This window comes from Pneumocystis murina (assembly GCF_000349005.2).
Source record: "Pneumocystis murina B123 chromosome Unknown supercont1.3, whole genome shotgun sequence".
Classification (NCBI taxonomy): Eukaryota; Fungi; Ascomycota; class Pneumocystomycetes; order Pneumocystales; family Pneumocystaceae; genus Pneumocystis; species Pneumocystis murina.
Genome location: NW_017802361.1, coordinates 194,059 through 220,087, shown reverse-complemented (window position 1 = coordinate 220,087; position 26,029 = coordinate 194,059). Strand labels below are relative to the sequence as shown.

The 26,029-nt window shown below is 25.0% G+C and overlaps 12 protein-coding genes across 12 annotated transcripts; 4 read left to right on the top strand and 8 right to left on the bottom strand.

Annotated features, from left to right (window-relative positions):
- Positions 1-357: 357 nt before the first annotated feature.
- PNEG_00947 (hypothetical protein) lies at positions 358-3,623 on the bottom strand. The gene is made up of 4 exons (XM_007874669.1): positions 3,097-3,623; positions 2,610-3,051; positions 2,338-2,566; positions 358-2,292 (listed from the first exon to the last, which is right to left on the bottom strand). Exons 1-4 carry the CDS (start codon positions 3,561-3,563, stop codon positions 482-484), a joined length of 2,949 nt encoding a protein of 982 aa, XP_007872860.1. The 5' UTR covers positions 3,564-3,623; the 3' UTR covers positions 358-481.
- Positions 3,624-4,659: 1,036 nt separating this feature from the next.
- On the top strand, positions 4,660-5,854 carry PNEG_00946 (hypothetical protein; the record flags this gene model as incomplete). The annotated part of the gene is made up of 5 exons (XM_007874668.1): positions 4,660-4,793; positions 4,837-4,966; positions 5,211-5,305; positions 5,355-5,509; positions 5,559-5,854. 5 exons carry the CDS (start codon positions 4,660-4,662, stop codon positions 5,852-5,854), a joined length of 810 nt encoding a protein of 269 aa, XP_007872859.1.
- Positions 5,855-6,086: 232 nt separating this feature from the next.
- PNEG_00945 (hypothetical protein) lies at positions 6,087-8,988 on the bottom strand. The gene is made up of 4 exons (XM_007874667.1): positions 8,545-8,988; positions 8,290-8,506; positions 7,723-8,248; positions 6,087-7,678 (listed from the first exon to the last, which is right to left on the bottom strand). The coding sequence occupies exons 1-4, from the start codon at positions 8,796-8,798 to the stop codon at positions 6,105-6,107; spliced, it is 2,571 nt and encodes an 856-aa protein (XP_007872858.1). The 5' UTR covers positions 8,799-8,988; the 3' UTR covers positions 6,087-6,104.
- Positions 8,989-9,057: 69 nt separating this feature from the next.
- On the top strand, positions 9,058-9,510 carry PNEG_00944 (DNA-directed RNA polymerase I, II, and III subunit RPABC5). Its single transcript, XM_007874666.1, has 3 exons — positions 9,058-9,145; positions 9,195-9,321; positions 9,365-9,510. Exons 1-3 carry the CDS (start codon positions 9,110-9,112, stop codon positions 9,400-9,402), a joined length of 201 nt encoding a protein of 66 aa, XP_007872857.1. The 5' UTR covers positions 9,058-9,109; the 3' UTR covers positions 9,403-9,510.
- Positions 9,511-11,032: 1,522 nt separating this feature from the next.
- On the bottom strand, positions 11,033-12,991 carry PNEG_00943 (hypothetical protein; the record flags this gene model as incomplete). The annotated part of the gene is made up of 7 exons (XM_007874664.2): positions 11,033-11,363; positions 11,409-11,451; positions 11,496-11,781; positions 11,832-12,210; positions 12,256-12,724; positions 12,769-12,849; positions 12,898-12,991. The coding sequence occupies 7 exons, from the start codon at positions 12,989-12,991 to the stop codon at positions 11,033-11,035; spliced, it is 1,683 nt and encodes a 560-aa protein (XP_007872855.1).
- A 572-nt stretch (positions 12,992-13,563) lies between these two features.
- On the bottom strand, positions 13,564-14,964 carry PNEG_00942 (hypothetical protein). The gene is made up of 2 exons (XM_007874663.1): positions 14,764-14,964; positions 13,564-14,719 (listed from the first exon to the last, which is right to left on the bottom strand). The coding sequence occupies exons 1-2, from the start codon at positions 14,929-14,931 to the stop codon at positions 13,652-13,654; spliced, it is 1,236 nt and encodes a 411-aa protein (XP_007872854.1). The 5' UTR covers positions 14,932-14,964; the 3' UTR covers positions 13,564-13,651.
- Positions 14,965-15,500: 536 nt separating this feature from the next.
- PNEG_00941 (hypothetical protein) lies at positions 15,501-17,582 on the bottom strand. The gene is made up of 3 exons (XM_007874662.1): positions 16,847-17,582; positions 16,537-16,804; positions 15,501-16,492 (listed from the first exon to the last, which is right to left on the bottom strand). The coding sequence occupies exons 1-3, from the start codon at positions 17,543-17,545 to the stop codon at positions 15,567-15,569; spliced, it is 1,893 nt and encodes a 630-aa protein (XP_007872853.1). The 5' UTR covers positions 17,546-17,582; the 3' UTR covers positions 15,501-15,566.
- Positions 17,583-19,218: 1,636 nt separating this feature from the next.
- PNEG_00940 (hypothetical protein) lies at positions 19,219-20,919 on the bottom strand. The gene is made up of 4 exons (XM_007874661.1): positions 20,520-20,919; positions 19,829-20,472; positions 19,445-19,787; positions 19,219-19,400 (listed from the first exon to the last, which is right to left on the bottom strand). The coding sequence occupies exons 1-4, from the start codon at positions 20,621-20,623 to the stop codon at positions 19,286-19,288; spliced, it is 1,206 nt and encodes a 401-aa protein (XP_007872852.1). The 5' UTR covers positions 20,624-20,919; the 3' UTR covers positions 19,219-19,285.
- A 368-nt stretch (positions 20,920-21,287) lies between these two features.
- PNEG_00939 (hypothetical protein) lies at positions 21,288-22,327 on the top strand (the record flags this gene model as incomplete). Its single annotated transcript, XM_007874660.1, has 6 exons — positions 21,288-21,353; positions 21,396-21,719; positions 21,761-21,785; positions 21,835-22,011; positions 22,059-22,156; positions 22,230-22,327. Exons 2-6 carry the CDS (start codon positions 21,503-21,505, stop codon positions 22,325-22,327), a joined length of 615 nt encoding a protein of 204 aa, XP_007872851.1. The 5' UTR covers positions 21,288-21,353; positions 21,396-21,502.
- A 648-nt stretch (positions 22,328-22,975) lies between these two features.
- Positions 22,976-23,489, bottom strand: PNEG_00938 (hypothetical protein; the record flags this gene model as incomplete). Its single annotated transcript, XM_007874659.1, has 4 exons — positions 22,976-23,098; positions 23,145-23,379; positions 23,426-23,442; positions 23,487-23,489. The coding sequence occupies 4 exons, from the start codon at positions 23,487-23,489 to the stop codon at positions 22,976-22,978; spliced, it is 378 nt and encodes a 125-aa protein (XP_007872850.1).
- Positions 23,490-23,646: 157 nt separating this feature from the next.
- PNEG_00937 (hypothetical protein) lies at positions 23,647-25,311 on the top strand (the record flags this gene model as incomplete). The annotated part of the gene is made up of 4 exons (XM_007874658.1): positions 23,647-23,913; positions 23,957-24,118; positions 24,160-24,253; positions 24,294-25,311. 4 exons carry the CDS (start codon positions 23,647-23,649, stop codon positions 24,425-24,427), a joined length of 657 nt encoding a protein of 218 aa, XP_007872849.1. The 3' UTR covers positions 24,428-25,311.
- On the bottom strand, positions 24,483-25,958 carry PNEG_00936 (hypothetical protein). Its single transcript, XM_007874657.1, has 4 exons — positions 25,923-25,958; positions 25,526-25,879; positions 24,960-25,479; positions 24,483-24,915 (listed from the first exon to the last, which is right to left on the bottom strand). Exons 1-4 carry the CDS (start codon positions 25,939-25,941, stop codon positions 24,510-24,512), a joined length of 1,299 nt encoding a protein of 432 aa, XP_007872848.1. The 5' UTR covers positions 25,942-25,958; the 3' UTR covers positions 24,483-24,509.
- Positions 25,959-26,029: the final 71 nt, after the last annotated feature.

The window sequence follows — 26,029 nt, the reverse complement described above, 5'->3', positions numbered from 1 at the left end:
TTTTGAATTTTTTTGCATTAAATGTTTTTATAGGATAATAAGAGTCTTATTATCATTTAATTTTTTTTAAAGATTAATTAAAAAATTTAATAAATTAATGATTTCGGTGCCTGGAGATAAGATGTCTAAAAAATTTAAATGATAAATATATTTGAAGTATTTACAAAGTTAATGGTCTTGTTCGTGATTTTGTTAAAAGTTTTATGAATGTTTTATTTATGAATCCTAGTAGGGTCTATATTAAAATAATATAGGTCGATTTTGATAAGTTAGATTAAAGTTTATATTTTGTTTTTTAGAACAATTGTTTGTAATGATTATATGTAAAGAAAAAGCAAATAATTTATATTATATGAGGCTTATTTTTTCTATTTTGTTATCTTACAAAAGTAGATATTAAATAATTATAATATTTCTTTCTATATTAATATCGAAGTTAATTATTATGGAATATTAATATTGCTTTATATAATATTGTATATTATTTTCGTTCGTATAATAAAGTTTCGATTTTCCATAGACTTGCTTTTAATCCGACTCCCTTTTCACAATTTTCTGTAAGCCATGTCTCCATTTCTTCACGTATCTGTTTAAGATTTTTTGTAATAGGAAGGCCATTTTCTCCAGCATTAGCTACGGGGTTTAATAATAAATCAAATAAGTTTCTCCAAATATCTTGTTGCCAATATCGTTTAAATCCATTAGATAAACGATATTTTCTACGTCCCACGCCTAATCCTGGCATTTTTTCTGCAATTGTTTCGATATGTTTTCCAAAAAGAAGGGTGTGAATTATAGTTGCTAATCCATGATAATCGATTTGATAAGTCCACGGTCTTGCTTCCCTCATTTCTGCACAATCTTGCTCATCTGTTTGCCAATCGGCTATAAACTGTACTTGAGGAGAAAACATTCTCAAATCTATTCCTTTTCCAAAATCGATGATTACAATTCCTTTAGACGCCCATCCACCTGATCCATCTCTTTGATATTTAGAAAGCCATTCATATTTAAGAGGATCCAGGCGAAGAAGACAGTTATCTGGCTTCAAATCACCATGAAGAATACCATTATTATGTAATTGTTCTAATGTTCTTAAAAGTTCTATAGTAAAAAATATTGCAAGGATTTCATCTACGCCATTTCCTGTTTCTGACTTAAATACGTTAACTAAATCAAGGATTGTTCCTTGATCTCTATATTTCATTATTAAAAATCCAATATCGTGATAAATATGCATTTCGTAAGCATCAATAATAGATGCTAATGCACGATGTGTACCTAGACGAGATTTTGCTTGTTGTATTATATAGAATTCCCAAGGTGTAGAAGAGCGCTCAATCTTAATAGCTCTCAATTTCAGAGTAGAGTTCGATGAATTGCTAGTATTTTCTGCTAAATATACGGGTGCAAATGCACCTTCTCCAAGCTTCTTCTTTATACGGTAGGTAGTATTTTGAGATAATTTTATCTTTACTTCCTGATTATTAGTTGCTGAGGACTTTCTAGATGATTGTTTATTAAAGCGTTCAATAAAATCTAATTTTCCATATACTTTATCTGAAAAATTATATAAACCATCATAAGAATCTATTGGTGGATTTAAATTTGAAAGTATAGTATCCCTAATGCTATCTTCCAATGGATTGCAGACAAGTTCTTTTATAATATATGATTTTGAAGAACCTTCTTGTTTAAATGATGCAAATTGTGTTATAGGTCGTTCATCTTTTTGAAAATTTAGATGAAAAGATACTGATTCTTGGAAAGGAGAACTCATTGGCTCTTCTAACTCATTATATTTCAGTTTTTCTTTTTGAGGTAATTCAAAATGATTTGGTAACAAAGGTTCAATATCTTCAGTAATAGATGCCATTGGATTGACAGAAGAATAATGTTTATCAAATGAGGCTGAAAAATTCTCATTACTTGGAGTAGAAGGAATATTATAAGATGATAAATTTTCATTATCCAAGTTATTTTTTCTAAGAATATCTATGTTTTTGTTTTCGCTATGATTTTCGTGCTCAGTGTTTTTACACTTTCCATTAGAATTATCGGCATACACACAATCACTTGAAGGATAAATCTGGTTCCATGTAGTATTATTTACTTGTTCTTGCGCTGAATCATCTTGATAAAGAACTTCATTATCGTCATCATCAGAATTATTATCAGATTGTTCACATTTTAGAGGCTGACTAAAAATGTCAAAAATGTCAGCTAAGGCTGCTTTCGTATTGATAGTAGGAGATGCTTGTTTTTTTTTTAAATCAGAAATTTGAGGAGAATCTATTATAGTAAGAACATTAAAATATGTAAAGTTTAAGATTAAACCTTTTAACAAAGTTGTTTCTTCTTCGATATACGTAGGAATTATAGTATTTATTTCATCGTCTTCCCATGTCTTTCCTAGAAAACCTCTTGCTTTAGCTTTTAATTCATCTAATGAAAATTCTTTTCCATCACAATACATTTCCTGTAAATTTACCATAATTTTTTCTTCTTTTTTAGGAAGAGGTATATCTTTTGATTGAACTAACGGTTGTTTAAATATTTTATTTTCCTATTATTTATTACTATAAAATATTGTAATTAATTTAAAATACTTCATCACAAAAAACGTTAAACTTCTCCGTAATTACAGATGATTGACTTTTCTTTTTCATAGGAAGTTTCTCTCCAACCCACATCTTAGCTTTTTGATAATTTTCTTTTTTTCTTTCTTGAATTGTCCCAATATTGTCCCATGTATCAGTTTTAAAAATTTTATTGAATCTTTCATTCTCTGAATCAGTGTATACATTTATACGAGACACATTATATGTTTTTTTCTCGTTATTTGACTGTTTAATGTTGTCGGATTCATTAAGACTTGATAAAAATTTCGTAGATAATACAGAACGAGTAGGTATCAGAGTAGAGTTCGGCTCAGCCGTAGAAGAATTAAGCGATCTTCTTAAAAATTCGTCGTATCTTCGTTGTAAGCGATCAAATGGATGCGCTTTTCTTTCAATTCCAAGTTTATATATTTCATTTGCTTGAGATTTTCTATTGATTTTTAAAACATAATATTATATTAAAAAGCTAAAATACCTCCCTGTTTCTTCAAGAAAAATTGCATATTCCTCATAATATGCACTCAACGATTTTCCAATGCCTTTATGAGCTAAAAAACAAAATACCTCTTGAGGATCATCTATATATCTTATATATTGAATCCATATTTTTAAATATCGAGGATCATCATGATAATGATTTACATTTATAAAACGACGGATACATCTTTCTAATAATGGAACAAGTCCACTCTCCGCACTTTGGCCATGAGGATATGTTTCATTAGTCCATTTAATATATTTAACCCATATATCCAAAGGATCATCTAGATCATCTGATCCATCAATTTCCGACTCAAAAACACATCTTTTTTGATCATTTTTTGCTCTCAATGCGCATGGATTTTCTGAAAATGATTTTGCCAAGTTTGTTATAGAACGTCCTTGTCGTAAAGGTTCAATATTCTCTTTTTGATGCTCAACTGATTCCTCAAAAGAAATCATTTTTAAATATAGAAGAATATAAGCAATTCTTTATCTGTTTTATTCTGGATATTCTTACTTTTATTCCTGTTCTCTGGTTAATATTGAAATTTCTAGGTCGGTAAAAAATAAATATGTGTTACCATGGCAACGGTGTTTAAGAGTACTAATGATCTGGATAAATACTTGAATTAATGTCAAATTAGCAGGGCTAAACTCTATTTATATAATTTTTATATAAAAAATGTTTATAAATTCTTTTTTTTATTAGATTTTTTATATATTAAATAAGTGCATAACGGAGTTTATATATTGATCATTAAAATTACTAGAATTAATGAAATAGAAATAATTTATTTGGATTTTGCTTCATATGATTATAAAAGCAAATATATAATTTAGGAAAGGAAAAATATTTTGAATTGAGGAGAAATAATTTGAAATAAATATTTAATTGCAAATTTTTTATTTTTGAGATTTTAAAAAGTTACGCTGTAAATATTTTTTAAAACTAAAAAATTTTATATTTAAAACTTTTTTTTTATTTTAATACTCAATTTCTCTAACATAAAATATAAATTTTATTAAATAGTTAATTTAAAAATCTAATAAAATATAATTATATATTTTATTTCTACTGTTTTTCATTTCTATTTTGGATCCAACTTTGTTAATACTAATAAATGTTTTAAAATATAAATGTATGTACAGTGATTGAAAATACATCTATCTGTATGGTTTAATTTTAGATCAATTTATAGTTGTATTTTTTAAATGAATAATCTTTGTAATCTTGGATAAGAAATCTTGTTTTTTTGCCACAAAAGACTTTTCTTTTAAAATTCATTTATATATATTAAATCATTCTTGTTTTTAGATTATAATATTTAAACAAAAAAAAATTAATTTTAAAATAAAATATCTAGTCTTTATTTTTCTGATATACTCTATTTTAATGTATGTGTGACATGGTCTATTTCTGTAATAAGATCTTAAAACTTTTTAAATTCTTTTTTTACTTCTTATTTCTTTAAGAAAATTATTGCCTTGTTTTTTTATTCTCGATATTTATCGATCAATAAAGTCGGTGTTTAGAAAAGAAAAAGTATATAAAAATATGCGTTGGAAACGGATTCAGTCAATTTCTTCGTCTGTTTCTTCTACATATGATTATGAAAATGAACAGGAACTGGAAAATATGTATGATTATTTGATTAAACTGATAATTATTGGGCCGAGTGGAAGCGGCAAGTATAAAACGATTAGTCTTGAAAGTAGTTTATAAGGGAATTAGAACGTGTATGTTACATCGTTTTGTGAAGAATGAGTTTAGAACACTTTCTTCTCATACGATTGGAGTAGAATTTTCCAGTAAAGTAGTGAAACTTGGTGTTGGTGCGCGTAAAAAACGAATTAAATTACAGGTATGCAGGTATCCATGTATTAGACTATAAAATTCATATAATTCCGAAAAATATCTATGCAAAGAAATATTAGGTTATATATGCGTGTTGTATGCGTGTTATATGCATATCTTTATACAGCTTTGGTTCTTATTAAAAACAATCAATATTATGCATATAGATATTAGGATATCTAGACATTTTACTTCGGATTTATCTATTTTATATACATATATTTTTTTTTAATTTTTATTAACAAAGTAAGCTTTGGGATACAGCTGGTCAGGAACGGTTTCGTTCAGTTACACGATCTTATTATCAAGCGGCAGCAGGCGCATTACTTGTTTATGATATTACCAAGTATTTTTTTTTGTATACTTTTTTTAAGACGGTTAATATATTTGTTCAGCCATGATTCATTTACAAGTCTTCCTTCATGGCTAAGAGATACACGTGCTCTAGCATCGCCAGATGTTGTGGTTGTATTAATTGGGAATAAATCAGATCGTAACAGAGAGCGAGAGGTAACAGTAAACGAAGCGATGGGATATGCAAATCGTGAAGGTAAGACATAGAATTGAGTAAATGGAGGGATTGGAATCGTAAAAAACAGGTCTTTCTATGTTAGAAGTTTCAGCATTAACACCACATTTAATTGATGATGCATTTTTGCTTGTTGCTCGTCAAATATTGGGTAAAATTGAACTTGGACATATTGATCCCAATTTACCGCAATTTGGAATTCAATATGGAGATGATGGAATGTACGATTGGCCAACACGAGGTAGCTTAAGGGGCACATTTATGTGGAGAAAAGATTATATGCGGTGGTCAGAATGTTTACGCAATGTAATTAAAAAGGATGATAATATTTCGGATTCTAGTCAACGATGGAGTTGTTTATGTTGAGTAGTATTACCTGGAATTGAGTTTATAATGTTAATCAAAAAATGTTTTTATATTGTAAATGAGTAAAAAAGAATCTGTAGTATCAATTATATATTTTTTCTAAATTAGGGAAATAATAATGAGCTTGATACTTCCTGATTGGCTTAGAATTTCCTGGCTTTTCCTATTATAAACGTCTTAACTCTTAATTATTTTTGCATAAATGTATTTTTAATCGGTTTAATATATGGTTAAAATGTGATAAAAATAGTTATTCATTCTTTTTTTGGTTTTCAGAATAGAATGTCTTCGAAAATGGTTTCAATGGTGGTTCTCCTATCCATTTCATAGTTTCTTCTAATAAAGTTGTTAATGAAGGCATTGTATACGCTGGTTTATCGAAAATAAAGCTTAATGTTTCCATGGACACAATTTTGAACTGCATATCATCTTCTGGTAATGACTTAATTGTTCTGTTTAAAGAAGCCCCATAGATATTCGAAAGGCTAAATTCATTTTCTTGAATTGGTTCTGAATCATTTTTTTTTATAAAAGCCGTATCATCAGTTGCTAAAGAAAAAAATTGCCCAGAAAGATCTAGAAATATAAAAGAAGAAAATGAAGAATTTAATGGTACATGATTTAGTGCAATAATTCTATGTGGATGCTGTTGCAAAAAAATTGGTATAGGCGATGTTATTTTAAAAATATAAAGCTTTGAATTATGTTCTTTAGGATTATTAAATGAAATAGCAAAAAGCTGATTTGCATGATCAGCAGCAAGACAAAAATCTTTTAATGATTGATAAATTTTTGGTATATCTAAACACCATTTAGTAGTAGCCCTTAAAATATCCCACACCAAAATATTTTTTTTAGTAATAATAATGATAAAAGCTCCCAGCGCTTGAAGAAATATAATTTTTCCCCTATAGAGATTATTCACTGTATGACATATTGTTCCAAGTTGTTCATTCACGATCAATAAAATATTACGACATCCAAGGACAATCATACTTCCGTCTAATGTCCACGTCATACAAAATATTTCATTTTGTTTGGATGAATCATCTGAAATTCTAGTATACCGAATAACTTTGTGACAAATCCATATTTCCGTTTTGACTGTCGCATTTTCGTTTTTTACCTTTAATTTCCATATTTTTAATGATCCATCACTTCCGATGGTAGAGAATTTCTTTTTATTTGGAGATGCGTGTAATCCATTTACTTTTTTCCCAAGCCCGTGAGGAGAATCTATTCGCGTATTAAGATCCCATTTTTTGTTTGTTGAATCCCATCTCCAAAATTTAAGATAAATCTCTGTGTTTTCTTCATATAAATCATAGTCTTCATTCAACGATTCCCATTCATCAACAGTTGCCATCCAAAGACCATCCATTAATAATGATATATGTGTTATTTTAGGTTTAGATATTATTGAACCATTTTTTTCTAATGTTTCAAGATGAAACATACGTATAATTTCTGTTTTATATACTTGGTAATCTCCTACAATATCATAAGACTGCAAAAAAGTTGATGAAAATAAAGATTGGCAAGCAAATATGATATTTTTGGTGATAGGATGTACAATAGAAGGGAGTCGTTGAGAAATATCCTTTCCGATTTGAACACCTGATATTTCAGTATTTGCTTTTAAATCTATCGCATTGATAATTTTGATAGAATTATTTTCTAACAATATAGCATAAAAAGAATTTGTTCGACTTACTCCTATTTTTTTAATGGGTGATCCTAACCTTGGGAGAAACTGTTTATTTCCTGTCTTTAGTTGCCAAAAAACAAGGACAGATTCTTTTCCACCAGTTAAAATATATGATCCTGTACTTGGTTAAAAGAACAAGTAAAAATACTTAAAAATATACCTTGTAATATCCAATTAAGAGCAGAGAAAGGTTGTGGATGCCAATGAAATGTTCTAATAATTGGTTCTTCAAATTTCAAAATATTATAGTATATAAGCAATTTTCCCTCATTATCACCAACAGCAACATGATCGTCATGAATTACTAAAGTATTAATCACACTACCAGTATTAAATTTGCGTATTTCCCATGAAGATTGTTTATTTTCAAAATTTGTTTTTTTACAAATATAAATAGAATGAGTATTACCAATAACCAATATTTTTCCATCATGAGAAATACTTATACCGACATATGCTTTGAATTTTATGATTCTTTGAGAACGGATTATTTTAGTAGAATTAGAGTTAATGGAAGGGAAAGTGTAACAATAAACTTCATAAATTTTTTTATATAACGACTTTGTAGAAATAGGAAAGTTATGTAAATTAGATGAATCTGAAGAATTCTCAAGAACCGCATAAATGGATGATGGATCTAATGGAGATGTTATAATAGTATGTATTTTTTTTCGAGTTTGTCTACACTAAAAAAATATAAGTTTAAAAAAAAAAAAAAAATATATACTCTAAGTATGCTATTATCTGTCCAATCCCATAATTTTATACTTCCTTCTTCATATGAAAGGTAAATCCTATATTCATTTGAAGGATCTAATATCATAGATGTAATTTTAGGTAAATCAATGTTATTCCTTTGATCTAATTCGCCAATTGTTTGTATGCAAATCCCCGTCTTTATATCATAAACCTTAACAAATGATCCAAGTGCAATTAATATTCGTCTAAACTCATTAATAAAAATAATGAGTTGATAACATACTTTTCGTCTTTTGTAAAAATAGGTGTAATATCTGAAAAACTACCTCCAGCAACATTTTGTATTTTCCATTCTAAATAAGATATTTTTTTTACATTTTTCTTGATAATATTATTTTTTTTTTGTATTTCTTTTTTTGCTGTAAATGGTGATATATCTATAGCACTATGATATTCATTATCTGTTTCTGATAATAATTCCATTGATTCTTCTTTGTTTTCTTCTTTATAAGAAATCAATTCATCATTTATTTCCATATTCTCTATATTATCTTTATAATTATTTTTTAAGTTTTTCCTATTAATTTTCTTAACTTATTTTGTTCTTAATTTTTCTAATATTACTTTTCAACTATATTCTTTCTTACTGAACTATTATCCATATCTTTTATAGATATATCTAAGCTCATCATATATTATTTTGTCTTAGTATTTTTCTAAATTTTTTCAGCCGTCTTAAATTTTTACTGTATTAACAGATCTTCAAACGTCACAGAAAAATAATTTTAAAAAGTCCTGATATTAGGGTTATTTCTTCAATAAATCCGGATAAGATTTAAATCCTTCCTATGATAATACCAGTTCGTTGTTTTTCCTGCGGAAAAGTAATATATTTTTGATTTTTTTATTATATAATATTCATTGTAACTATAGGTCATTGGAGACAAGTGGGATATGTATTTAATTTATCTTCAAGAGGATATTTCTGAAGGAGAAGCACTGGATAAACTAGGTCTTAAACGTTATTGTTGTCGTCGCATGATTTTGACACATGTTGATTGTATGTTTTCTTTATATTTATGTTATTAATTTATCATTATTAGTGATTGAAAAGTTGCTTCATTATAATCGTAAGTTTTGATATTTGTTTTATATTTTTTAATATGTTTCAGCTCTTGAACGTTCAATGCGTGATGTATAAGTTTGTACAGCTAATATATTTAATATGAAAAAGAAATTAACACCAAGATATTTTTGTGTTTAAGCTATATGAGTTTAAGGGAAATATTTATGTATATATAGACATAATTTCGATTTGTTAATAAGAGTTTTGATCTTAATATGCTGATAGATAATGTTAGTCTATGTTATATGATTTCTTAAAGATCAGAATGTTGTCAGGTGATTTTAATTTTTAATTATGTAAATTATGTGATATGTTGCTATTATTTAAATCCTGAATTTCCCTTTTTTTGACCTTTATTTGTTTATTTTATCAGTAATTTTTTTATTTCTATTTCATTTATAAATGAACTTTTCATTATCATATCTTGTTTTCTATTTTAGTTTACTAATTGAAATGTAAAGTAAAATATAAATACATGTAATGACTTGAAATATTATTTAAATAATAACTTCATGTCAATTTGTTTCTTTAATATGTTTATATTAGAAGTTATCTTTTTATCTTATAATCATTATCATTTATTAATTTTATATTTAAAATCACAATTCATTATTTTCTTTGTTTTTTCATTAGTTATTAATGAGAATAATCTACATTACTATTCTGAATCATCTTTTTTTTCCTCTATCATTTATAATTAATTATTTAATTTATCATTTCCTTGATAGGAAAAATTATTAAGATGGTGTTAATAATAATGCATAAGAAGTCATTTAAACTTAGAAAAATATCTAGCATAAATAGTTATTTTTGTATAAATTGCCTTTAATATTAAATTTAAAATATCTTTTGTATATTCAAAACTAATTAACTTTTAATAGAATATATTGTTTTTCAGGATTTATATTTTTAAATTCAATTTTTTATTTAAAAATTCTAAAAAAAAAATATTAGATAAGATAAATATATACAGAATATCACGCATTTTGAAATTATATGAATTATCTAAATGAATAAAATGTTTATAAGAATTTTTATTAATTAAAAAATTAATACTTATTATCTAAAATTGACAATTATTTAAAAAGATAGAAATAATTAAAATAATATATGTAAAAGTATATTATTTTCTGAATTATTTGTTTTAAATAAAATAACTAAATATTTATATTTTTATAACTTTTAATGATCTTTTGTAAAGTTATAAAAAATATTTCATAATTTACTGAATAATTTTTATAAAAAAAAGTACATATATTTAATATGTTAGTAAATGACATTATAGTTTATTAAATCAATATATTTAAGTTTTCATTTTTCCCTTTTTAAACTTTAAGTTCAAAAGATATTTTGTTTTATTATATTTTTAAAGCAATAATGTAAATTAAATATTAAAAGTACTAAAGTTATAATTTTTTTCAGAAAATTTAAAAAATATTAAAAACATAATCTTAAATAATTTTATGTTAAAACTAAATATTATATATTCACATCAAAATAATAGTCAGAATATAAAAATGAAAACTTATCTAAAGTCAAGATTTAAGATATTCTCATTTAAAAATCCTTAATTTTATTATGATGTCATCTTCAAATAATAATTATTAATAGTAATATATATTAATATTTATATAATTTAGAAAAGCTAATCTTTAGATAAATATTTTTGTTTCATAAAAAGTTCTTTTTCTATTTCTTTTCTCCTTTCTTCATCATTAAATCCATAATTATCATGAAAAACTATGTCCATTTCTTCAAGTGTACGTCTATTTGTTTCTGGGATAAAAAACCATGTAAAAATTGCAGAAAGAAGACAAAAGGCAGAAAAAAATATATATGCACCATAATTAGTTTTTTCTACTAATGGAACTGTAATTAGCCCTATTATGAAATTATTTAACCAGTTGCTGCATGTAGATACGGCTACTCCCTTTGCTCGAAGAGAAGAAGGGAATATTTCGGCTGGTAATGCCCACCTAATAATATTAGATTTATTAGTAATATACAATTTTGGTTATTACGGAACAGGTCCCCATGTTGCACCAAATGATAACATATAAAACACTTTAAAAATTAGCATAATTGATAGAATTATATAGATATAATACGTAAAAATGAGACACCAATCCAACACTGAATTTTGTAAATAGACCAGTTATGACCATATAATCCAACAATAATAGCTATAGATAAGTGAGAAATAAACATTAAAATACTTCCAATTAAAAGTAAAGGACGTCTCCCTAATCTATCCATAGTATATATACTAGTAAAAACTCCAACCAGTTGAGTAACATTTAAAATACCAGACATTAATAGTTGCATGTCATAATCTAGACCAAGGGTTTTAAACAAAGTAGGGGAATAATATATTAAAGCATTAATACCAACGAACTAAGATAGTGTTAATCACTAAATGTATAATAAAAATATCAAAAGATTACCTGTTGGAAAAACATAACACCTATACCAACTATAGTTCTTCTCCAGCAGCCTTTCTTAAACAAATCGAACCATGAAACTATTTCTAATTTTATTGTTGTAAATAGACGACCATCTTTAAGTTTAGGATGTCGAATTTCATTTGTTTGTTGTTGAAATTTTGCTTCTGCGCGAATTTCAATCCATTCTTTTTGAATAATAGGATCAGATTCCGGGAGTTGCCGTAACTTGCAAAGAGAACGTAAACATTTTTCATCATGACCTTTAAATGCAAGCCAACGAGGAGAAAAAGGTAAAAAAAAAACACCAAAGCCAAGTATTAAGCCGGGTATAATTTGAATCAAAAAAGGAAAGCGAAATGACCATGTAGAATCAATAAACCTATTTTGTATTTTTAATTAAATATAAAACATAACAAAAAAAAACCTTGTTCCATATGTAATCCAAAATGCAACTACAATTCCTGTTACGATACTCAATTCCTCAAGAACAAGCAAAACTCCACGAATCTCAGGTGGAGATATCTCTGCCATATATAGAGGAGCTGACATACTTAGCATTCCAACACCAATACCACCTATGAATCTCCCAGTAGAAAGAGATGAATAATTCAAAGCTACTGTCTGAATAATAGTACCAATAGAAAAAAAGAGCACTGCACATGATATCGAATATTTTCTCGAAAATTTATCGGCAATCCAACCTTGATTTAAAGCACCAATAAAAGCTCCAAGTTCTATTAAAGCTGTCATAAGACCTTTGTAAAAGTCTGAATGGGGTCCAGATTCTTCTGGATATGGAACTCCATGATACATTGATGACTTTGCAATTGCTAGTTCAGGGAATTCTTTAAGAAAATGAGGCATAACAAGTACAATTGATATTACTCCCTGATCTAGACCAATTATAAATATTTCATTATAAAAACACCAAAAATACCATAGCCAAAAAGTAAACCTCCTGTACTTACATATAAAGCGCAAAATATAACAAATCGTGACTTAAAAAGGCTTCTAATACCTAACAAAGCTCGTAAATATTATATAATCTTAAATAAAAATCATCTACTTGTTGATTTATGGCTTAAAGACTCTCCTGTACATGTAATATTTGTCCTTTCATCATCCTCTGAGTCATAAGATTTTATGTTTTTGTCGTACATTTTAATTTTAAAGTTAGAAAGATTCAAGTTTTTATAGAGGTGAAAAACATTAAGTTAAAAAAAATTAAAATAAAAAATATTATATAATTATATAAATATGTTATTTTTATTATAAATAAACAAGATATTTTAATAAACTTGAATTATTTCTCTATGAAAAATTAAAATTTATTATAAATATAATTAATTTTAAAGATAAATAATAGAAATAAATAATATTGATTATAGATTAAGGTTTAATAAGGTTTATTTAATTTAGAAATTATTTTTTTAAATTAAATTATTAATAAAAATTTTTGTTAATATATAAGAATTAAGTGTGGAGTTTTAAGATATTTACTATTTTTAGATTTAATAATTTAAACATAAATATATTAATATAAAGATTTATATGTATTCTAGTTTTAAAAGTTTATATTTTTTATGCTTATAATTTTTAAAAATGAAATATATTTACAACCCAAATTTACAGTAATGCTTTAATCTTAAACAAATATAAACTGAAATGATATTAAACATTTTATAAATAAAATTACAACTCGAAAATATTAAAAATAAAATTATGTATCTGATAAAAAATTATAATATATAATTATTAAAAAATTTCTTAATAACTTCGTGTTTATCTATTAGTCGTGAATATAATAATAAAACCAAATCTCAGTTTTTAATTTTTAGAGAAGAACTAGATATTACAATAGAATCAAATGCATTTTTATGTTGCACAAAGTCTGTCAAACTTAGAATAGTACCATCATAAAGTGTTATAATAGGGCGGTTTATGCATTGACCAGTAGCTAACTCTTTTTCACGTATTGCAGCAACATAATTAGCATAAGTTGCATTTTTTAAATTTAATCGTACGCTTTTAAACAAGATACTACCTTGCATTTTAAAATATGTAGATTCATATCCATCATTTTCTTGGGGTGATGGCATCCCCTGCCGCTCGTTTTCTACTGAATTTGATGTTTCATGTTTATTATTTAAAGTTAAATTATTTGACTGATCACCATCCAATGCATCTTGATTTACTTCTTGTTGAGTATTAATAAGTTGATATAACCAATGAGGCCTGATCATATCTGAAGTAACAACATATGGAGGTTCTGAGAAACATTTCTGAGATTTATTATTCAACTTTCTGTAATTAGAAAGAGATGGAAGAGTAAAGAACTTAGTATTATGTTTTTGCACTGATGAAATATAAATAATTCCAAAATTCTTCTCCGAACAAAATGGGCAAAAAATAAGTTCGTTGTTTAAAGTAAAGGTATTTTCAAATCCATTTTCCTTATCAGATGTGGGATATGAATCCAAATGTCTGATTTGAACAAAACATTCTGAACAAATAGGCTTATTACAACATCGAGTATAATTGACTTTTGGATAATATAAAAAACATAAAAAACATTCCTCGCTTTTACGATATAAAGATACTTCCAATGGGCATTTAAAAAATCTACATGCTGATATAAAACGTCGAAACAACGAAACAATAGACCTAAAACGAAACGTATGTGGCTCAAATAACTTATATATATCCGATTCAATATTTGAAATATATTTCATATAAAATCCGCCTGGGAAATCTTTAGTAAATAAAGGTACCGTATCCTTAAACGGAATAACAAGATGTTGACGAACTACTTCCAGAAGCTTCTTATCCGACCATAATGGATTAAATTCTGTCAACCCCCTATAAAATGGCGCCATTTTCCCTTCAAACTATACAAAAATCAGCTTCAAAAACCCTTATTTAAAACTCTTACCATAAGCTGATGAACTATTACATACTTATAATCTTGAGGAATTTGATAGAAGTTATTTGTTGTCAAAAACCCTCCATCTAATGTCAAATTTAATGGAATAGACGTCCTAATACATGCTCCATAGTTGTCTGATTCAATAAAATCTGACCATTTTAATGGCGTAATCATTCCTTTTACTTAAAGAATTCCAATAAACTTAAAAAATTTGTGTACGAAAATATTGTAGTAACTAGCGAAATGCCCTTTTAATAATAAATTTTAAACCTAATAAACCCTAAAAATATTTAAACGCTTAACCATTTCGAATTAACATATAAATAATGCGGAGTTTTAAACAAAATATAGCTTATAAAAAACAGAATGAAATAGAATATTGATAAAGTTATATAATATAAAAAACATTTTTTATATTATATATTTAAAAGAAAAATTATTAAGTTTTGAAATTATATAATAATATTAATTATTAGAAAAATAGTTTTAATTATAAAGTAAAAAATATTAAGAAATATTGAAATGTAGAGTTATCGTACTTTAAAATTTAATTTGCTAATAAAAGAGCAATTTTAGAAGAAAATAAATGAAAAGTATGTATAATTTAAAAAGAATAGTTATATTCGAAAGTAAATTAATATTTATTAAGAATTACTATTATTAAATATGAATTATGAACCAAAAAGAATGGATGTAAATCAAAATATGATAATTATTAGATTAAGTATAGAAATATTAAGTATCGTTTAATTTCCGTGTAAAAATAGTGGTATTGAGAAGTGTTATTAATCATATTATCAAAATTATCGTCAATTATTATTTAGTTTTGGAGATAAGATATCATAGCTATCGATAATACTATTTGATATAAATTCAGAATCACTATGACAATCATTCTTATCGAGTTGATGTTCAAAGTAATGATTATTAAGTTTAGAATCTAATTTTAAATCGTCATTATGAGTCAATTTGAGAGTTAATGCATTAAATTCTAGTTCTTTTTGATTTATAGACAAGTTATTAGAAATATGAGTTAAATTGGTATTTGGTGCAGTTTTGTCATCGAAATCTCCATTAAAATCAATTGTATCAGAACTATCAGCTCTCCTTGAAGCAGCAATTTCTACAAAAACAACACTAGAAGGTCTTTTAAGAACATGTTTAGTTCCTGAAAAAGTACAACATGCACCACATAAACATGTACACGTACAATAACACTTTGATTGTTTAGATGATTCATAATACTCAGATATATCTGCATCCGATGTAATATTCCTGCTAAGAGGTGTTTTTTTAAGTTTACCTGATCTACTTAAAACGTATTTCGGTGTTAAAGATGAACTATCTGAGGGCGAAAAAGCAGCCTTTGTATTTGAATAAATATCTTTATGTTCATAATAAATGCCCATATTTTTATTTAAATTATAATTATTGCCTTGAAAAATATCTTGTGAATATAAAAGTCCTTTTGTTGATGCTCGAGATTCTTTAAATAAAACATCATTAAATACTGAAATATATGTTTGAGTTGCTTTGTTTTTAAAAACTTTTGTCTTTTTGAGTGGAGTTTTTAAAATAAACTTCTTGAAAAAATTCTTATTTTTAACAATATTATCTTGCTTAATATTAGATACAGAAGAAATATTCTGTTTCAACTTCTTTTTCTTTGCAGATATAATGTCCAGTTTTATATTGGAATCTGGATTTATGGTATGATTCGATTTTATATTATCATCTAGTTCAAATTTAAAAAAAACGAAATTAACATATAATTCATACCAGGAAATCTAGAAACGATTTTAATTTTAGGCGAATCCATATTATTATGTTTTTCAGGAACTATAATTTCCGTAAAATCATCTTCATTATATTTTTGAGAGTGTTTGATCTTAGGAAATTTAAATTTAAAACGTTTTTTAGAAGTTATGGTTTCAAAAGAATTATATTTTGATGAAATCGCAGTTTTAGAAGATTTAATGTCATTATATCGCAATGGAGCCGCTGTTTTAAAATATTCCGAACTATTAGATAATATGGAACTCATAATCTTAAAAAGTTAAAAATTAGCTGGATAATAAAAAAATACAACCTCAGGAAATCCAATACTATTAAATAAAGGTATCCTTAAAAGAACATCCGTAGTATTCATATCCGAAAACATAATATGCGACATATTATCATTAAAAGTTGAATGCAAATTACAAGTAGACATAATAGATTCATCACATGATATATCAGAACATTCATCATCAGAACTATCCACAACCGAAAAATAGGAAATACATGGCAATGTAGGAAGCATACCAAATTCAGAAATAAGACTATTTTGCCATGTAGACATCTGAGATATATGATCCGAAACACTATATGTATGAGGTCTTTCTTTTTTCTTTTTAATATCATAATTTTCATATAAATCCATATTTATAGAGTTTTTCTTAGTCATAGACAGATTCCAATCATCAGACCAATTCATTCTCATTGATAAATTATCATATTCAGATGAATTAGTATTTTTATTATCTTTATTTCCTTTTGATTCTTTATGTTGATTCCTTAATTTAGTAAAAGATTGACGAAATTCTGATATTTTAGGTGAAGAAATATTAGTTTCATATTTATGATCATCTGCAATATCTTGAAAATGATTTACTGGATCTAGAAAATATGCCATTTTAGAGTGATTTATCCTAGGTTTTTCTCTTAATGTAGAATATGTTTTCTGCCCAGATATAGATTTCAGATTAAAACCACAGAAGCATAAACGATATATTTTAAAATTCACCATTTAACATTAAATCGCAATCATTTCGTCACAAATTAAATCCACTTTAGATGATTTATAAGAAATATTTATACAATTTCTTTTATCTATAAGCCTCTATACATAATATCTAATGTATAACTTAGGAAAAATATCATGATAGGCTTTCCAAATATTAAGATTAACCATAATAAAGAACATTACTTTTGGTAAAAAAGCTTTACGAAAGTTTTTAACAAAACCCTAATCCATATATATATAGTTAAAAAAATCCTAATACAAGTGAATTATAGTAAAAAGTAATAGTATATTTAAGACATTTAAGTGCTTCTTTTAAAATTCTGCTTAGAAAGCTTGTTATTTTAATTTAGTTTTTTATTATTATTTTTAATAATTTGGAATGGTGATTTTATAAATTTTAATTAACAAGTATTAAGATCTAAAAAGATTTTAAAAGTGATATTAAAAATTTTTTTCATATTTTTATGTTTTCTAGTTTTGATTTTATAGATAGATATATATATGTAAGGTTAGTATAGGAATATCTAAAAATTTAAAAAAGTATTCGAAAAAATAAAAATAAAGCCAAATATATTTTTAAAAAGATTTTCAAAATATGAATAAATATAATTACTTTTAGTTTTATAGTGATATTTTAAAATATTTAATAGATTTATTTGAAAAAAAAAAAAAGAATTTTATATCATAAACTTAGTATTTTCGATTAGCTTATTTTTTTGGTAAATTATGTATTTATTTTATTATTTTTAACTTTCAGCTTTTTTATAAATCACTAATAACTATATTATATCAAAGATTGTCTGGAATTTTTTGGAAATTTTTTATTTTAAAATTTTATTTTTTTTAATTTTTATATATTTTTTGATTATTTTTTATAATATTTTTTAAAATTTAAAGCAATATTGTTTATAAATTGATACATTATAAGACTTTTTTAGATTTTTTTATTTCAAGGTAAAGAAATTTTCATCTATATAATTTTTTTATTTGTTATGAATAAAAATCTTTTTTTTTTTAAAATTAACTCAAGGTTATTAAATATAAGTCTTTTAAGTTTGTATTTAAAGAAGATTTATTTATAGTGTAATAAAAAGTATGAAATTACAAAAAATTAACATAAATTAAATGATCTTTTTATAGAGCAAGATCTGAGTTAGAGTAATATATTTACTATCATAATTTTTAAATTTTTAGAAACAGTTTATAATTTTAATAAGAACTAATTTTATAAAAAAATTATATTTATATCAAGATGTTTAAAAAAAATCAAAAATATTATCATGCATAAATAATAATAATTAAGAATAATTCAATTTCTATTTTAATATTATTTTATTTTTTTATTATTTAGTAATTTTAAATATTAAAAGTAAATTACAGATGATTTTATTGAATATAATTTTTTATATTTTTTTTAATCTTTATTTTTTATTTCTATTGCATATATATTATTTTTTTCATAAATAAGATAAATCTGGATTAATAACTTCTTTAACTCTTCTAGATAGCTATAATAATGTCTAAAAACTCCATAGTCATTATACTTATACCATATACTATTAATTCGAATATTTAAACCAATATTTTTCATTAATATTTTTAAAATTATCAAATTCATTAATAATAAGTTATTATTCCTTATGATACATCATAAACAAAATTACTTTCTTTTAAATCTTAATATATTACACTAGAGATAGGATATTATCAAATATATTCTTTATGATGATTAGATACGATTAATTAGATTTTTCTACGAAGGAACCTCCGTTTTCTTTTTTGAGCATCTTTCCATTTACGTTTCCAATCCCGTGTAAATTCCTTTCTAGTATCTATCCATTTTTTTTCAATCTCTTCACTAAAAAATATTATTGTAAATATTATAAAATGCATAAAATATACTTATCAATTTCTTGAGAAAATATGCTAGGAACTTTGCTGAAAGCAGATAAAGCATATAATTCTGCATTATCAAAATGAGGAAAAAATAAAGGAAATTCGCGAGAATAGTTATTAAAAAAACACCTCTTATTAACTATAGGAATGTTATTTGCATTTATATTTGCTTCCTTGTTATTTTCATTATTAATTTTATCATCTGAACTCGAATTATCATCAAAAAAACAAAAATTATTTTCTTGAATATTTTGCAAGTCCACTTCTTTTTTTGAAGAAAATATAGATTTTAATTCTTTCAAATTAACAATAGATTTTTTTGTTTTTAAAGCTTTTTCGGAATTTGGTTCTAAAATTCTAACAAAATAAAATAAAAACAAAATTTATTACCATTTAGCAAATCATCCTTAATTATTGATTCGTTAGTAAGAAATGCCTCTGCATTTATATAATCATCTTTATTAAATGACTTTGAAGAATTTTGTAGTTCATAAAAAATGTGTTCTTTAAAATTAGCTAGGTTAGATTCATTTTCTTTATTCAATTTCTCTTCTATTAAAGGATCATGAAATATTTTATTTAAAATAAACAAATTCTTCTGTTTTTCTTGCTTGAATTCTTCATTAAGTGATTTCTCTAATAATTTTTCATTTATTTTTATATCATTTCTTTCGGAGTTTATCTGATCAAACATTCCATTAAACCATTGGCCAGATGAATCATCAAAAAAGTATGTAAGTTCTAAAACACTTTTATCAATTATTTTACCATATAATTTTTTTAAATTTATTTTTTCTATAGGATCAAAAAGTATCTTTTTTTTACCAGTAATCACATCTCTAAAACGCATAATAGAGATTGCGCGCCCATAAGGACCCTTAAACCATCCCTTTGTCTCATGATTTACCATTTCATCCTTAATCAAATTTTGATTTTTTGCTAAACTTCCATATAATAGATTTCTTGTCCATTTCTTCCTTGACTTTACTTTAAAAATAGAATCTAATTTATTCCTCTCGTTTTCAATATTTTTTCTAAGATCATATTAAACAAGTCTCTTGTATAATTATCTCATTTTTACAGATCTTGATATGATGGTTTTGCTTCTTCTACCCGTAATTGGCAAGAAATAAAAATGTTCTCCTTTGATTCACGTTGAAAACGAAACCATGATTCTTCTGTCATTTCTAATGATGCATATGCAAAACAATTCTCATATCCTGTTTTTTTTCTACTATCCTTCTATCTTTTATACTTAATATATACCTTCAAGTTTTCGAATAATTTCCAAAGGACCTGTAGTTTTTCCAAACAATGAAAGCCATCTTTCTAGATCTTGTTTGCAAACATTTATTGGAAGATTTCCAATAAAAATGCGTTTTTCTTGTATTTTTCTCATATTTTCTAAAATTTATATACATTCAACCAGTCAACATTTAATATTTCTTATAACTTTCTATACTTCAAATATTATATTTGAAGTAAAATTAATTCCATAAAACGTTCTATATGCACTCAAATATATACACTAGACTTTATTTGCTGATTGTATGCGTTATATATGTGTCATATATGCGCGGTATATTCTCTTTAAATATCTTCAATTCTATCTTATAACTCTATTTAAAAGGCTTTCCCGCAATATTTCATATAATACTTTTTCTCTACTAATCCCATAAAGTATTACAAATAGAAATTTCAATCTACAAAAATATGTTAATAATTCATATCATCTTCTCTACAGAATCTTATTAAAATACTTGCTTGATATATTTTATATCAATCTACCTATAAATATTATAATGAACCGTCAAAACGATTCTTTATATATCCGTATAGAATAAAATTAAGAAAACTACTATTCTTTAAAATAATAAAGAAATAAAGGAGAATATCAGTTGATGGGATTCCAATGGTATTTATTTATTAAATAAAGATTGATATTAAGATTTTTTAGTTAAAAAATCATATTTATAGGAATAGAAGTGTAAGAAGTAGATTATAAAATCTAAGAGCCATTATAAAGGATAAATATTTTTGTAAAACTATTAATATATAGAAAATATGTCGAAAGATATACCAATTTCTAAAGAAAAACAATTTTCAGTACCATTTTCTGTTAAAAATTATTCTACAAATTCAGGCACAGTTCCAGTAGCAGCAGTTGCGGAATTACATAATGCACTTGAATCAGAGCAAGAAGCGATTACAAATAACTTACTTAAACGTTTAGAACAACTTAAATATGACAAAATTCGCATTGAATCAGAACTTGAAATTGGTTAGTAATAATATATTTTTAAAAGAAATTAATAGTTCTAGAAAGCGAAAATATTATGAACAAATTGTAAATAATTATTATTTTAAACTCTTTAAAGAATCTGAATAGTTTTTAGAACACGTGAATTAAATCAATTACGTACCTCACAAAATCACTCTTCAGGGCCTTTAAGTTCCCCAAAACAATCACCTATTACTTTTTCAGTAAATACCCTTAATTCTCCAACTCGCTATGTGCTTCCAAAAAGAGATACTATACCTACTTCACTAGTTCAATCTTCTTTATCTTCTCGGTATATATTATTTTCTATAATTCTAGATTACTTAATAACATTCTAAGCTTGACAAATGAAATCATGCATAATTCAAATACTATTGAGACACTTAAGACGGAAAATAATACATTAAAAACCCAGCTTAAAACATTAAATGCAGAATGTATGTTTAACTTAAGTATTATCACATTTTATTTGTGATAATTATTATTTTAAAATATTAATATGAATTCTAGATACCAATCTTAAATCAGAAAGAGACCACCTTAAAAAGAAATTAGATGAAATATGCCAAACTTATAATATTTCTATAGACGATGTCTTATCAACTTAATTTTAATATCATATTATTTTATATAATGAATTTTGCTTTTTCATATATGAGATTATTTTGTTCTTAGATATATCAAAATCATGATTTTAAAAATATTTAGGTATTCTTATATTTATATTTAATTTTTTATTTGATTTCTTAATTTTCAAAGTTTCTAAAAACATTTTTTTATAAATCTATAAAAAATGATTTTTTTTCCAAAATTAAAAATTATATTTAGTATTTTTTAAATCAAAAAGTATACTTATTAAAAAGAATTGTCTGAAACGTTATTTATTTTTAAAAATAATGTTTTGTACAAATTTATAAGATAGATTTTTTCATAATTATTTTTTAATGGTTAACTAGAATAAATTACATAAATAATTATAGATTAGACATTTTATATAAATATTTCTCTTTAATATTGAAAAATCTAAAACCCCAAAATATTTAAATCAATAAGTTTAAAACGCTACTATTTGTATTATATAATAAGATAAACCATTAATCCTTTGTTAAAATAAAAAATTCTACATATTAAAACTCTAATGCTAAACATATTCATCCCTTTAAATTTTATAATGAATCGATAAATTTATATAAAAAAAATCCATATATTTTCCTTATTTTATATACTAGATTACATATTCAATAACATTTTTTAGTTTAATCCACTTTCCCTTCAGAAATATCACCTTTTAACCGTTCTTTAGCCCAAAAAATTTTACTCTGAAGATATAAACTTCCTCCATTTTTCGGATCATTTGTTTTATATAAATATTCATATCTCTAAAAAAATAAGATTGAAATATCCTCTAAAACACTAGTAAACCACCTTTATTACATCTGAAAGCTCTACTGGCATTTTTTTTATATTTAATATTTGACATGCTTCGTTAGCCGTAATACCCGTTTTTTCTGATAAATTTCCCATTGAAAAACCAGAGTCTTCTTCTGATGACATGTAGCCTTTCTTTTTTTCATGTCTTAATGTTGCATTTAATGCCGCTTGTTTATAAGCCTGAACAAACGCTCGTCCAAGAACTTGCGTTCCAACAATAATAATTTGTCTACAAATATTCTTATTTTTTATTAAAAATATAAAACATAACATACGCTATTAAGTGATGTGCCTATTTTCTTGTTAAAATTATTTTTTTTAAATAATTTTTATTACCATTTCTTATTAATTTTTTAATAAGTTAACATTGCGAATTAACTTAAGCACATTTCGTAGTAAAATCTTAAAAATTATTTAAACTTTTTATTAAAAGGTCTTATTAAGTTATATCTTTTTATTTCTTTAAAAAAATTAATAAAAATTAATTATTTTTAAAATGGCATATTTTACTTTAAAAAAATCATTATTATTAGGCTTTTTTGTTACATTTTTATGTTTTTTTGATAAGTTTTGTCTACCAAAATTATTTATATTTTCACCAGGAAGATTACAAGAACTTTCTATAGAAGCAATTAAAAAACATCAAAATGATACGTTAGGTTTAATGAATGAATTGGCAAAGAATATTAAAAAAGAATATGGAGATGTTGTTCTTCCTTTAGATCATAGTAAATGGATTTTTAACAATGCGGGAAATGCTATGGTTATTTTATCATGAAAATCAAAAATATTATTAAAAATCATAGGGTGCTATGATTGTTCTTCATATGTCTTTTTCAGAATATTTAATTTTTTTCGGTACAGCTATAGGAACAGATGGACATTCTGGTGTTCACTTTTCGGATGATTATTTTACTATACTAACAGGGGAACAAAAAGTTTTCGCGCCAGGTGAATTAAAACCAACAGTATGTTTACATTTGGAGTAAATCTTTTTATTAATTATTAGATCTATAAACCAGGAATGCAAACATATTTACCGCGTGGGAAAAAAATTCATTATTCTATGATAGGCGAATCCTGGGCCTTAGAATTAGCACAAGGTGATTTTTTAATGTAATTCGAGTTTTTATTTAAATATAGGATGGATACCTTCTATGCTTCCATTTGGGCTTATAGAGACATTTTTTACCACACTTGATTTTAATACCTTCTGTTCTACTATTCGCTATGCTTTAGAAGCTATGTTTAAAAGTTTTATAAATGGTAAGTTGTAATTAAATACGATTTACTATTTTTATATTTATGCAATAAACCTTAAAAAATATCTCAACGTATCATATTTTAAGCATGTTATCATTATTTAATATCTAAATCAGTATTTTTCAAGCGAGTTTCAGAAATATTATCATTATTATCAAAAGATTTTTTTGTTATATCATTCTTTTCTACTTCAACATCATTTTTCATTTCATGAATTACTTCAAGTAATTCTGCATTACGAATCCATTTACGTCGTCTGGTATATTTTCTAAAATCATCTTTTAGACTTTCTTTTTTCCATAAATTATCAGTATAAATCCAACCATCAGAATCCTTATCTCCCAAATCACTATGTTCGATGACCCAAGATTTGTCTATCCATTCCCAATATGTCCTATACTTTTCTTTTGAACCTGTTTCTGAATTAATTCGAATTATTATTTTGTCTTTAGGTAGAAGAAAGGCATCTGGACTAGTACTTGGATATCCATCTTCATCAGTCCTAATAAAATTAAAAAAAATAGTATAAAAAAATATACAAATTACCAGGGTGTTCGTTCATGAGGAAACATACTACATGTCCATCCAAATCCTATCCACTTTCTTTGATTTTCCCATAAAATGAATGTATATTTAACAGTTTCATCAGAAACTTCTAACTCATTTTGTATTTTTTTTTCAGAAAACCCTTGTATAATTTTGTTTTCCCGAGGTATGAAATTTATACCTACGACTTCTCCAACTATGATTCTTACTAAACGACTTCTCCAAAGAATAAGCCGTGTCCCTTTTATCCATGGAGCGTGCCATATAAATATAATTGTAACAATAGTAAAGATCATTTGTCTTGGTGTAACAAGAAAAAGTAACATTGCTATCCAAAATGGGGAAATAAAAAGAAGACGAATAACAATTGTTACTGATAATTGAGGACTGGACCAATTCAAAAAAGTCCGTATTTCATTTATAGAACTAGTTAAAATTGAAACTCGTTCCTTAAAAAAATCTGTTTGCTGTATAAAGATATCTAAATCATTTTGTGTATATATTTTATTTTGTTCAAGTTCTATTTATTCTGAGCATTTTACCATTCATTCTAATAAAATATATACTTAAATCTTTTCTTTTTTTTATATATAGAAATGCCATAATAAAAATTACTACCAAAGGCCCAAATATAATTAATGTTTCTATATTAAAAACAAAAATCCACCAACATATAACTAAAAGAAAACTATTCCACGGATCATTACTAGTCCATGTTAATAATGAAAGAATCCAATTCGTCCATTCAAGCAAAGGACGAACAAATATTATTGAACGAATAACTGATGGAGGTGTTGATGCAAAAAGATTAACTTTATTTAATGAGCTTGAAGTAGATGACGATTCTAATGGAGTATCTTTTGAAAAGGTTGCATAAATTAATTTCTTTTTTGCTGGTAACACAACATCATTAACCCAATCTATATAAAATATCAATATTATATTTTAAAATATTAAAAATACCAGAATTAATGGTTGCCATCAAGTTTAAGGTTTTTATAAATAATTTATATTATTAAAAATGTATAATTTGTAATAAATTGAGTTTTTTAAATATAATAAATAAATAA